At 37.8% G+C, this 14,787-nt stretch overlaps 1 protein-coding gene across 3 annotated transcripts in view; it reads right to left on the reverse strand.

Annotated features, from left to right (window-relative positions):
* Window positions 1–14,787, reverse strand: part of DCDC2 (doublecortin domain containing 2) — a 166,375-nt gene that overhangs the window by 16,644 nt on the left and 134,944 nt on the right. For all 3 annotated transcript variants that reach the window (XM_087438085.1, XM_087438086.1, XM_087438087.1), the window contains one exon: window positions 11,405–11,505. In XM_087438085.1, the coding sequence (XP_087294211.1) occupies window positions 11,405–11,505 (101 nt within the window). The remainder of the gene's footprint in view (window positions 1–11,404; window positions 11,506–14,787) is intronic.

The raw sequence follows: 14,787 nt of genomic DNA on the forward strand, positions 1-14,787 counted from the left end.
GTTAGACCCACCTTCCCTTGAAGCTTTCCTGGCTCCCTCAGGCGTTATCACTCCTTATCTGTGCCCTTATAATACCTGACAAATTCCTTTAGTACACTCTAATCACAGCGTGCGGTTTTCCTCTACTTATGGGTGGTATGAAAATAGTGAACATGAATTGCTATCAAGTAGATGCCTCAAATCACGTCTGGAATGATTATGGACTAATGGCGAAATATCAGCCTTGGCTCTGTGGAGGCCCTCTGGAAGTTTCCGGAAGACAAGGGTTCTTTTTTATTCATCTTTGTGTCCATCACCACGGAAGACAAGGGTTCTTTCTTATTCATCTTTGTGTCCATCACCACATTTACCACAGTATTGTACTTGTCTTTGAATTAACCACAAATGTGCCTCACACAGATAAAAGCCAGCATAATACGTGCCTTTGGGAAAGGACAGATGACGATGACAAGGCTCACATTTATTGGGTGCTCTCCAGGTACCTGGTACTGTGCTCTAGGCACCTCACGTGCATAATTGCATTGAAACTAACCTCATGACAATTATTCGAAGAAAATAGTATTATTATCCCAATTAGCAAATAAAGAAACTGAAGCATAAAGAGTTAGGTAAACTCATCCAAAACTCCCACAGGTTGTGACAGAGGGATAGGACCTCATTTTTGACCACTGGCTTGTAATTACTATTTCCCCAAAATAATGTATAAAGCAATATCCCGAACTCAACACAATGTTAAATAGTTACTTCTAGCCTAGAGTCTTCTAAGCCGGTGCTTCTCCATCGCCTGCAGATTCAATGCAGACTCTGAGTCAGCCATCCTGAGCGTCTGCGTTTCTAACGGCTCTCTGGTGCGGCGGATGCTGGCTGGTCCCCAGATGACACTTTGCATGGTAAGGCTCTAAGCCACGTATAATACAATATGGTCATAAATACACCACTTCCAAAAATCATTTTTGGCTAAAATTTCTAATTGTAATAATGCCTTGAAATAATGCCTCTTTAAATGAAGATTGCATTTTTATCTTAAAAAATACCAATTTTATTGAAAGCTAGGAGGCAACAGGATTGACTGTTGACAGAATGATGTCTGGCCATAAAGACAGTTCTACAAGATTTATTCTAATTACATCACCATGCCACTGTTTATTGAGTCAGGTTATAAAAAGGAAACACATCACTGCAAAGGCAAAAAATTAGGAAGATATTTTTACCTATGCTTAGTCTTCCCCCCTGACATTCACATCAAATTTTAGTCAATTTGTGACTAAAATTTTAAGAGAACCAGTTTTCAGGAAGAAATTGTTTCTCCAAAGAGTACATCCATCCTGAAATTCCAGGAGTAGCTCATGCCTATGAGTAATTGTGTTAATACTATATTTTGTATAAAGTACAATCCTTATGTTTCACTGGAGTCAAGAAAGAGTACTCATTATACGCTATCCTATATATTCACTAAATTGACATACATAATAGTACAATGATTGCAGAAGTCATTTCAATGATTCCAGCCTCGCAGCCTCAAGAATAATCAGAGTGCAGCCAGAATAACAGACATCTTACACATATATGTACAATTATAGAGAATATGTACCCTTAAACATAGAGGTTTTTGTAAGAAAGTCGATGGGGCCAGCCCCATGGTGTAGTGGTTAAGTTCACGCCCTCTGCTTTGGCAGCCTGAGTTCATGGGCCCAGATCCTGGGCACAGATCTACATCCCTTGTTAGCCATGCTGTGGCAGCAACCCATATAAAAAGTAGAGGAAGACCAGCACAGACATTAGCTCAAGGCTAATCTTCCTCAAGCAAAAAAAAAGAGGAAGATTGGCAACAGATGTTGGCTCAGGGTGTATCTTCCTCAGCAAAAAAAAATAAAAGAAAGTCAAGACTTTTACCTTTTAAAAAGCATATTATTTATCATAGACAAATGCTCTTAATATTGTTATTAAAAGGTTACACCAGATTTTCTCCGTAAGATGACACCAGCGTTGGCATTTCAAGTGCCTTTTGCCTGAGTTTGCCTACCTGCCTATCTTACTATTTATTTTGTAATGGACATTCTGAGAAAATGGTTGATTTGTACTGCAAGACAGAAAAGGTCTGGTAGTTTTTATTGCTGGCTACATCCTAGTGGGGATGGCTCAGGGGAAACCATAAGTATTCAGGTTTTCTAGAGAACATGCATGCAGTTACTAAGGTTAACTCAGGATTCCTGAGTGGTAAGTGGAAAGAAGATGGAATATGGAAATCATATGGAAATAAGCCACAAAATATTGAAAGCATCAATTACTTGGAAGGTATTTTCACAGACAGACGGGGCTGCTCAAATGACTTACACTTTAAAGTCACATCACTCCTCTGACAGGGACAGTGGCACCAAAAATTAGAAATGGGAAAGGCATCTAAACAGAGACTACAGCTAATGTCCCACCCACTTTAGAAGTAATTGTTGATTTTTCTTATATCTACATCAGAATTCCCTGAGGAATATATTTTACTGTTTAAGACACTTGCTATCTGAGATAACAGCACAAGTTAGAACTTTCTAGTCAAGATATCCTACCTAACCACCCAGCCCTCCTCCCCATCTCCACCTATCAGGTCTCCCTCCCTGAAATATACTAGACTTAGAAACTGGAGAGCAGAACTGAAAAATGAAAAGACGACCTTAGAGGTCCACTTCTCTATGTAACGTTTGCAAAATTTGAAATGCGGAACGAATGAAGATCTGTTACTGGCTTTGGGTGGAAGGTGTGTCTGCGGATTTTATGGCAGAATTCAGGCACGGATGTTGAAAGTACAGAAGTTACCACACTTGTTTTTATTTCTGTTCCCATGGAAACTAAAATCATCTCCTATCCAAGTTGAATGAGGTGTTTTGAAATAATCAGTTTCAATTTTTCATGATCGCAAAGTACCATTTCCTGTTTTCGGCTTTCAGAGGCTTACTTTCACAGAAGGAAAAAAGAAAAAAAAAAAACGGCTGAAACCAGATGTGGTTTGAAGTACAAGGCCCTCAAAAAGGGTGGTTGTATTCACAGATGTGACCCTTAAAGGACACAAGTAGAGTGAAGCTTTGGCCAGCCAGCTGCTGAGAGCTGGCTCACCCAGGCCCATTCGGGCTCCACAAGTTCCTGCTACACCCATTTGAGAAGATATAATACACTGAAAACTTATATTTAGATAGCATAAGAATATTTAGTCTTCATTAGAAAAAAAAAATTCCCCATTAAGTTTTCTCACTTTAGAAGTGTTGATTTTATTTCACTGACATCAGAAATCTCTGAAGGCTACATTTTCATGTTTAACCCCATTCCTATTGATTAAACACAAATCTGCAAATGTGATGTCATAGAAAGCCTTGTTGATGATGCACAGGAAGATGAAGAGGCCAGATCATCCTCATCTTAACTCTTCTAGATGGGTGCGATGCTTACAGCACCAAACATGAATATGATTCACTAAGAGGATACGACTTGAAAATAAAGAATGATGAATATGCTATTTGCACATAATTCCTCTTAGTTCAAGGAGGGCAGTGAAGGCTGAGTGGCCCTCTACACAGACAAAATATGTTACTGTTTGCGGGCTCGTTAGAAGCCCCTAATCTCCCCACTTGCCTTCCTTGAGGTGTTGAGAGAGAGTACCAAACCAGAAGCCAGGCTGTGTTCTTGTGGGAAAATGGTGTTCCCCGCTGTGAGGCTTTGTTTCTTCAATGGCAAAACAAGGAGTTTAGAACAGCTTCCCTTCTGGTTCTAAACATTTGGTTATTCTTTTGTTTTTTGTTTTTTTTTTTGTGAAGAAGATCAGCCCTGAGCTAACATCCATGCCAATCTTTCTCTTTTTTGCTGAGGAAAACCGGCCCTGAGCTTCCAGTTGCTGTATGTGGGACGCGGCCTCAGCATGGCCGGACAAGCGGTGCGTCGGTGTGCGCCTGGGATCCGAACCCGGGCCGCCAGCAGCGGAGCGTGCGCACTTAACCGCTAAGTCACGGGGCCGGCCCCTGTTATTCTTATTTTAATAAATACATTTCAATGAAGTAGATTTAGGGGTCTGGTCAGAGGAAGCAGCTTCCTTTACCTTTTTGTGTATTTTATTATATATGAAAAAATAATACAAATAACCTCTCCATTGAGCTTGCTTTTCATGAGAGAATCTATAAGTGACTGCTGATTCTCCACAAGTTAGCAGGTAGAGTCAGTGATGAGACCAAGTCAGGGCATGGAGAACAAAACTATGTCAATGGCCACATTTGAGTTTCAAACCTCCTGTTTCTAGGCTGTAGATTCTTTAAAATGGCATTATATTCTCTACGTGCAGACCAATAATCACAAACTCAAGCCCCAGGAGCCACGCAAATGCCATCAATGTGTAATTCAGGAATATATATCCCATGTTATATAACAGGGAGTGCTGAGGCCTGTGGTGAACTAAAGAGCACATGGCCTACTAAAGAGATTCTGATATTGTAAGCCTTGTGCCAGCCAAAGATTCTCTCACAGGGGATTTGGTCACTGGCTGCCAGTTTGCCATCCCTAGCATAGATTCTATGAAGGCAGTTTATTTTCCCTAGTATGAGTTAGTGTGAAAGTGATTTCTGGTTAAACACAGCAGATGAAACAAATGTGCTTTTTTCTTAGCTCCCTTCTAATACACTTCTAAATTGTCAGTAAAGGCCATTTAAAAAGGGATGAACCTATAGGACACAGAGGCCTGAAAAGGAAACAACAGCCACAAAATTTGGGAAACAGTAAAGCCAATGGATGTGGAGCCAATTAACAGCAGATCTGAGGATGCAAAAAATTTGAGCCTGCAGGGAGGGGAAACCAACAAGCAAGCCTTTGCAAGCTGAAAAGCCTATAGAAGGCTTGGAGATTGGAGGAACCATCTGTCTGTGGAAAAGGGGACATAGATATGACTGAAAATAGGTGAATTGCCTTAAAGTCTTTAAAAGAAGCAGATAGAGGAGCCAGCCTGGTGGCGTAGTGGTTAAGTTTGTGCGCGCCAGTTCAGCGGCCCAGGGTTAGCAGGTTCGGATCCCGGGAGCGGATCTACACACCGCTTATCATGCCATGCTGTGGCAGGCGTCCCGCATATAAAAGTAGAGGAAGATGGGCACAGATGTTAGCCTAGGGCCATTCTTCCTCAGCAAAAAGAGGAGGATTGGCAACAGATGTTAGCTTAGGGCTAATCTTCCTCACCAAAATAAATAAATAAATAAATAAATAAGCAGATAGACTCTCAAGATCCCCTCCCCACTCTTGAGAAATACAAGAGGTTTATTCTCTAAAGATGGTGAACTACAGGGAAGCTGGACTCCAGCACAGCTGGGAACAAGGGCACTGTACTGAAACCAAGAAGGATAAATCTCTTTATCTAATGGCCAAGCTTCTTTCCCATAGTCAGATCCCAAAATGCTGCCAGCCAGGCTTACACCACCAAAGCAAGTGATAAAAAGATTCCACTTAAAGGAAATAAACCAACCCAAAAGAAGAACATAGATACTGAAAATTGGAAGTCTGCCAGTAAAATGGCCAAAACCAATCACCCTACCGGGAAACTCACTCAATCTAATGAGCTCTGCCTATGCACACAGTTTCCTAAATGCTTTACTCTAAAATCTAACCAGATAGCCAAGGAAAGCCTCTAACATGGAGGCAGAGATCAAAACTTTGAAAGAAACAAAGAAAGAAAAAAAGAAACTCAGAAGAAATAAAGATAGTACAGGAAAAGAAAGTTTAAAATAATAGATTAATCCTTGGAGAGATAAGGGAAGATATCACATCCATAAAACAAGAATAGGATGCTATAAAAAGAAACATTCAGAGAATATGAAAGAGCTCTTATAAATTAATATGATGACTAGGAAAAAAATCAATTGATGGAAGATAAAAGTTGAGGATTTTTGACTTTAAAAAAGTTGAGAAAATAGAAAAAAATCCATAGAGATGGAAAGTAGGAGAGAAAATAAGATGATCAGTCTAGGAGGTCCTATATCCAAATACTTGGAGTTCCAGAAGAAAGTAGAGAAATAGAGAGAATAAAAATTATCAAAGAGATAATTCAATAATTTTTTTCCAGAACTGAAAAACAAACATTTTCAGAATAAAAAACCCACTAAGTATCCTGTCCAATAAGCAAAAAGACCTGCACAAGGCACATAATTGGAAATTTTCAGAACATCAGGAACAAAGAAAAGATCCTAAAAGCTTCCAGAAAGGGAAAAATGGTTATTTACAAAGGTTCAGGAAACAGAATGGCTTCAAACCTCCCAACTGCCATTCTGGATGAGAAGGACAATTGAGTAACACCTTCAAAATTCTGAGAGAAATTATATCCAAGTTTGAGTAGAGAGAAATACATTTTTAGACATGCAAAGCCTCCAAAAAGAAATGTGCCTCTCATGAAGTTTTTCTCAGGAAGCTACTAGAGGTGAGTTTCATAAAAAATGAAGGTGTAACCAAGAGGAAGACGTAGAATTCGAGAAATAGGGGATCCATCCACTGGGGAAGCAAATGAAATTCCCAAAATAATAGTGAAGAAAAATACCAGGATAACTCTGAAAAACAGATCTAGAGAACAAATAACCAGCTTGAGGCAGATGATTGAAGGGTTTGAGAAAAAAAATGAATTGAGATTTCATCATCACTGGATATGTTTGAGTATACCAAGAAGAGATCAACAATTCTAGCCGAGTTTGAAGATGGCTTGGTAATAACTACACAAAAAAGTAAGCAAATGAAAAAAAAAAATACAGGCAATTACTAAAATAGGGAGGAGGAAAAATGGGTTACACAAGAAAGGAAATGTAACCACAGTACACTGTGGCTCAGCTAAGAATAAAACTTACACAGTAAAAAATAATGTACAGATAAAACATTGACTTAGCCAAAAATTATTATAAAATTATAGTGGAAAGAAAGAAGAAGGGAGTGTGTGTGTGTGTTTGTGTGCATGAGGCTTTATGTGGGGGGAGGGGGAAAGGGGTTGGTAAGAAAGCTAAATAATCATCTTCCATAGTCATTAGAGATAAAATTAATAAATAATATCTAAATCTGAAAAATAAAATCAAGAAATTTATTTCATCAAATTTGAGACATCACCAATTAAAAGGATCTCCATCATTTTATGTACCTGTAAAAATAAAAAGACATGCCAATTAAACTACAACATGCCATTACTTGTAAGATCCAAAGGTCTCAGACGTATTGAAATAAAGAGGAGTGAGAAATCCATGGTTTAGAAATATAGCAGTCTATTCCATGAGAAATAACTAAACTAGTTCAAACCGGTTACCTCTGTGGAGCAGGAATCCAGGTGGGGAAGAGTGGGGTAGGTGGTTGCTATTTTTGTTACCATCTTTGTTGAACTAGTTGACTTTTCAAAATATTATATGTATAACTTTGATTAAGAAGTAAATTCCAAATAAATAAATAAGAAAATAGTATATAGTACAGCTTTCAATTAAAAAAAAAAAAAAAAAAAAGCTTTCACTGCTCCAGTGTTCATGATTCTGGCTTGAATGCTATTTCACGAAGTTACTTAGCACAAAAACATTTTGCAATTCTCATTATTTTACTACTCAAAGTCAACTACCAGCTGATGGGAAAAGCTATAAAACCATCTGAGACCACTCTCAAGCTTCTATCCCCATCTTCTGCGCTCTTCTGTCAAATGGAACAAAATCCACAATATAATTGCTTATTTGCCTATTTTATAGGTATTTATTTGCCTGTGTTTCTGAAATAATGGATTCTTCCTGCCTGATCTTTACTTACTAGGCGCAGTTCACTTAACTATAATGGAGCATGCTCATTTCTTGCCTCCTTAGCTTGGAAAAGCATCATTTTATAAATAGAGCGTATTGACAGAGAGTTATCAGTGCCAGGGTAGAACCACAGGTGTTGGTTAATCAGACACTTGCTCCACTACTTATGGAGAACCAGACTGATTTGGATGTGCATGCAAAAAAAGCAGCAATTTTTAAAAGAGTGCTTTATTCTTATTAGACCTAAACTCTCCCCTGAGGAAAGATATTTGTCCTGGCCTCTCCAAATACACAAAAGACTGTGACATTCTTCAGTTTCCCAATGGTTTGGAAGTAGTAAGAAATCCAGGATCATTAACTTGTCTCTAAGAAATGGAGAGTCTGGATCTTGGGACAGAGCTCAGGTTCTTTCTTGGCTCAAATTAGTCCACAACGCCCCATTACACACCCTTACACACACAAACACCATGGTAAATGGTACCAATAGAGGCTATAAAGGACTATGAAAGGACTGAAATTCTACCCTACTTGCAAGCTACCACATCAGCCTGCCACAGTTTCATGGACGCTGGCAGAAGACAGGAGACTACCGGCTCAGAGACAGAGGACTTGATAGTGCTCACAGCGATAGCAGTAGCCAGAGTATTGGCATTTGCACTCACTCCTTGAGGCCCCATTCCCACAGGGCAATGTGAAGGGAGCTGAGTGATACACACAGTGGCTTGCGTTTCAGGGGAAGAACCCCAAGCTTAGGGAACCCAAATCTTTTTTTTTCCCAAATATTTTTATTGTGGTAAAATATACATAATATAAAATTTACCATTTTAACTAATTTTAAGTATACAATTCAATGGTGCCACATCTTTTAAAATGGATAGTATGCTGGCCTTTGCACCATAGAGAAACATTATCTTTATTACAGTGGACAATAAACAAACCCAGCCTTCACAGCAGAGTTTCTCAATGTAAGCACTACTGACACTTTGGGCTGGATAATTTTTTGTTGTGAGGGCTGTCATGTGCATTACAAGATCTTTAGCAGCACCCCTGGCCACTACCCACTAGATGCCAGTAGCATTCCCTCAGTTCTAACAATCAAAAATGTCCCCAGAAATTGTCAAATATCCCTTTGGAGGCAAAATCACCTCCAATTGAGAAGGACTGTTCCAAAGGAAGTCACTAGCTCTGTCTTTCAAGGACGTTCACTATACAAACATCCTCGAAAACACAGTCCAGAACTAAGGCAATCGGTGCTTCTGCTCACTAGATATGCAGAAACATAGAGATCCATGGAGAACTGTCTCCCAACAGAGGCCTCGATATTTACTTATAAAACTTGATCTGCTTTTCAGGCATAAATAAACTATTTGGCCAATTTGCATATGATATGTATACACATACACACACACACACGTGTGCACACACATTCCCTTCTTCATGGCCCTTTGACTAAAATTACAATGTGATTCACTTAGATGATGGGAAACCAGTCCAAAGAAGTTAACTAGCTATGGCCCAAAGGGGAGTGTATGTAAGTATCATTTACAGCTGAGCCAAGAACTATACGATGACTACATTGTTTTTCTTATGCAGGAATTTTTTTCCTTCCCTGGGTTAATAATTGGCTTTTTTTCCTTCATTTAATACTCTTCCCCAAGATCATTCCTATGTTTTGAAGTTAGACAGACATGCATTCAAATCCCAGTTCCTCTACTTAACAGTACAAGTAGAGGGCAAGTAACTCCACTACATGAGCTCACTTTCTTTCTATGTATATCTTATAGGCTTGTCATCACAACTATATGGGATAAAAGTGCCTAGAACAGTATCTGGCACTCAGTAGGTACAAAATAAATGGTAGTTATTGTTTAATGAAGATCACCGTTAGGGCACGTCCTCAGAGTCGTTCTTAAGGAGCTAGGCTGTTCTTACTGTAATGAAGCTTACTATAACGGAGCCCTCCGCTCATTTATCCACACTGTCACTTGGTTTGCCACAATATTCATAACATAACTGCTTAGGCTATGGAGCAAAAGGTCACCAGACCACAGAGAGAATGACTCTAAGACCTGACCTCATAAGCCTCTCATGCCAACTACGTGAGCCAGACAATCCCAACTCTATTAATAACTCTAAAGAGAGTAATTCTGATCTTTTGTTACCTGGCTTTATTTCCTTCAAACTGACATCATCTTGTTGATATTGCCCAGCTTTTACCAATCTGTTTAATCGGTCTTTCTTGCATACTTGTATTTTAATAAGCTAGCACTCTCCAGTCAAATAAGCCATCAGGCTCTATGGACACTTATCCAAGGCTGTTCGAGTATCATCAGAGATCAGTTCCCCCTGCCAGCTCCTCTTCCTTGTGATCATCAGATTTATAAGAAACACCCATAACAGATTTTGTAACTTGTTCAGTGATTAACAAACAGATTTCTCTTTTGATAATAAAGCTATGGTTTTCTCTTGATATTCGGCATTTTGACTTTGGAATATAAATTAGTCTTGGTTTTGGCAGCTATCAGGTGTTGTACATACATGATGATTACTCTTCTTTGTCTTAAAATATAATATTTAATTATAGCTTCAGAGAAGACTTAAAATTCCATTTTCCCTCAGAAAAAAAATACCTATAACTAGAGTTTATGAAAAATTATTAGTTGTAGCTAATCCTGGATGATAAATTGGATTTTTGAAATCTGTGTGATTTTTAACACATTAGGTTTGTCATCAGGAAGGCGATGCTTACAGAAAACGCCTGCGGAATAATCAAGCAGCGATTGCACTGCCGCACTAACACAAATGCAATTGAGAAGATCATCTGTGGAATTTGCTAGATTGTGAAATTTGCTTTTTGAAAGGGAAATATCACATAATAGTCAGAGGACAAGTGGCAATTCCTAGTGACTCCTATTCCCTTGAGCCTGGGATTATGAATTTCCCCTCCTCACCTAAATTCCAATCCTTCACTTAGAATTGTAAGAAACCTGGCTGAATTCAGTATTAAAAGGCCCAACCAACTTTTATTTCTTGCATCATTTAGCCAGAATTAACACTACTTAGTCCCTTCTATAAGCACATGTGTGTGTACACACACACACTCCTAAAAGTACAGTGTTCCACTGGCCCAAGAAAGAAAATCAATACACACGCAGCAAATGATTGAATTGCATTTATATAAGCAATTCTTTATGAAAAACAAATTCCAACCACAACAATTTCAAGGACTGTAAAGGAGAGAATATCACGGCATTTTAAAAAAAAATCTGCTTTTGTAAATGAAGGACTTTTTTTCTAGATAAAATCCCCAAGTCAATACTCTTGTGTATCAAACTTTCTCCCTCTTTGTATCTTATACCTAATTCCAATCCACCTCATTCTTCAATGTTGTTTATTAAAGATATACCATTTTCAAAAATAACAATAAGAAAGACTTCATCCAAATGCTATTTTTTGTAGGAATACTAGGAAAAACCGAAGTGTTTTGTTTTGTTTTGTTTTTAAGGTCGTTCAGCCACATAGCACCTGAGTGGGTTTAACTAACATATGCTTAGGAACAACATGGAGCAGATAACATAAAACTTGAACAAAAACAGTAGTTATTGGTTTATACATATTTTTAAAAGCATGGGGATTACCTGATCAATGGGAATCTCAACTTGAGTATCTTCATCTTCTTGGACTTCTGCTGCCCCCCGTGTTTCAGATCTCTCTTCTCCAGCTTTGAAAATGCCTTCATCTATTATTTGCGAGAAATACACAGTGAAAATCAAAATCCAATTGTGACATCGTGTGGCTGAATGTTGAAATTACAATCAAATATCTAATGAATATTATTCTTTAATAGGTATTTTGGTTCCCTTCGTATTGATAGGATTTTTGTAGCCTCTTCCCTGCAATTCTTTCACATTTTCATTGAGAAAAGGTTCAGTGGCCCAAACCAGGCTGACCCAGCACAGCAGAGCTGTGTCTCAGACTCCTCCTCACCCTTTGGCTATCGATTTTTTTTTTTGAAGTATAGTGGACATACAATATTGTATTAGTTTCGGGTGTACAACATAGTGATTTGACATTTATATACATTATGAAATGATCACCCTGATAAGACTAGTAACCATCTGTCATCATACAAAGCTATTACAATATTGTTGACTATGTTACTTATGCTGTACATTATATCCCTGTGACTTATTTACTCTGATTAAGAGGTAAGGGGCTACTGATTTAATAACGCAACCCTGTACAGGTATTTAGACGGAAAGACCTCACACCTATTATCTCTGTTCGCATCTCCTATACATCAAACAGTGATAATACTTGGTGCTTTAAAACATTACTTTTAAAAGTTTTCCTTTTCCAAGAGAATGCTATACACTGAATATAATATATTGGAATAATTCCCTCTATTCAGAGTAATACAAAAAATATTTTTACTGCAAGAGAATCATAGAGCTGACTCTGCATCTCACACAAATCAATCTTTTATTTTGTGGATTTCCACAGGATTTTCACAACCTGCGTCTTAAAATCCTTAACTATAAAATGTAATCTAAATCTCTAAGACTTTAGGTTAAGTTCCTTTGATTTGGTTTCCTATGGAAAGCAATAATAGCTGTTTTCCATATTTGAAGTAGTTTTAAGGTCTCCCCTCAGTCTTCTTTCTCCAGGCCAAGTAATCAAAGAATCACACAACCATTTGTCATTCTGTCTATCTACTTGCTTCAGTCATTCTCACAGATGTTTTCTCTGTCCAATTTTTAAGGATCTCCAGGGATGGAGATTTCATCTCCTTCTCTGATCATCTATTACAGTATTTGATTATCTCTGCAGTCTAGAAAATATGTGTTCATCTTTTGTCTTAAAACTCCGTCTATTTCTCTAATGGGAGCTTGTTTCCCAGAGCGCAATTATTTAACACATTTCACATATTAATACTTCATATTGTTAAAGTTATCAAGTCACTCAATTAAACGTAAAATGTATTTTTACACTTGTTGAGGGTCAATTATAAGTAAGGCACCATGTGAGCCAATGTGACCATCTAAGATATGAACGAGATATAGACTGTTTCTTCAAGCTGCTTACAGACCAATGAGTAGACAGAGAAATATACACCACCAATGAGGCGTGCTGAGGTAGGTGCTCTAATAGGTAAAGGCCATAGCAGAACACTACGGAAGCTGAGAAGATACAGCCAGGTGACAAAGGAAGGGAAGGATGGAGGGAGGAAATAGAACCAAACTCAAGCCCTTTTTGTTTCTCCTAGAGAAACCATTTTCCTTTTTAATTACTTTTTTTGTAACCTGACTGGATGTTGTCTTCTCTACTCTCCTTTTTAAAAACCAGAGACAACAGAGCCACCCTCAAAGCTGATTATACATGTTAGATTAATTCACATGGATTAATTCATTTTGAGGATTATCTACAGCAATCATTTAATCCCAGACTGGTTTTTACTATCATCCAAAAAAGTCTTTTCAGCCAATGATTCTTTCTCTCCATCAGCTCTTGTATGCTTAAGAAATCCAAAGTAATTTTTCACTCACTAGAGTTTTCTCAGTTAAATCATCCTATATATATATGTAAATTGAAAATATACATATATACAGGAATCACTACAAAATCATCACCAAATGATGATTTCAGCTTTGGCAGCTATTTTGGATTATCTCTACAGCTAATGTTCCCCAAGGACATGGCCCACACAGCACATCTAAGGATTACATCCTGACTGTATAGTGTCTCACATCTGAAGACATGGATCCACAATGAAATTGCAGCCAAAAGCCCAGCAATATCAGAAGAAAGAATATAGAAAATGAGACAGAGACTGCGGTGATGTTCTCGCATATATAGGCCTGGAGTAAGTGCAGAGTTTTGGTCATGTACTCAACAAAATAATCCTCACGCTAAGAAAAGTGCAGGGAAGGACACTTCAAGGAGCCATGAAAATAGCTTACAATTATTCTGTCCTAAAAGAGGAAAGTGAAAGGGAGTAATCTATAAAATTGGAGTCAACAGAGATAGGGTAAGGTGATATTTGTCTCTCCATCAAAATTCTGGAACTTGGAACTCAATGGTAGAAACAATAAAAATAAATTCTGTTTTATTCACAGGTGGAGTTTATAACCCTGAGAATGTACAGTGGTGGATTTCCAAAAAGGGTTACAAAATTTACCAAACGTTATTTCCAAAATGGTTTAAAAAGGAAAGTTAAGTGTGTTTGACATTCATTTCTACCTTCCGAGTTACCTTAGAAGACAACAATCATAGTCATCCACAAAGTGTCCCTTGAGTCAACCTTCAGAGACAGATGCTGGACTCAGTAGACTATAGTTATGATCTATGGATATGACTTTTTTACACAACTTTTTTGCATCCAAGTGTTGTACTTGCTTTCAAAGAGACTACAAAAAGAAATCGACAGATTATAAAGGAACATATTCTTAAATATTCAAATTCAGTGAAATGTTTGTATCTAAGCAGAGCTATGAATGGCTTGCAGATGTGTTTTAGGATAAACATTTCACCAGAAAAGATGAATCAGATCAATAATAACAAATAAAATAAAATTGAAAGGGCACTGGAATGGAAAATGGCAGCCACAAGGATATAAAAGGCAAAGAGACAAAACAACAAAACTCAACATTGTGTACGGTGACGCAAATAGAGAATACAAAGATGAACTGCTTGTCTGAGGTGTAGGGAGAGGGTTCTGTTCATCAGTGAACTGAGATGTGTAAGCCATCTCCTTCACCAGCACAGAGCAAGAAATGAAGGTCAGAAAGGAGTTCACAGAAATAAACAGAGACAAAAACAATGGAAGAACACCTGGAAAGTTAGTTTGTGATAGGAGAAAGCCTACTACGATCTTAACTTTTACTATAAATGTTATATAAAATTAAAAACAGAGTAACATGAATTCCTAAAGAAAAAATATTTTTAAATAGCATTTTCTGATTATAAATTTACATAATACATATGCTTTTTAGAAAACTTGGAAGATGAAGAAAATAAGCAT

The sequence above is a fragment of the Ceratotherium simum genome, chromosome 13 (assembly GCF_057802395.1).
Source record: "Ceratotherium simum simum isolate JZ-2026a chromosome 13, ASM5780239v1, whole genome shotgun sequence".
Classification (NCBI taxonomy): Eukaryota; Metazoa; Chordata; class Mammalia; order Perissodactyla; family Rhinocerotidae; genus Ceratotherium; species Ceratotherium simum.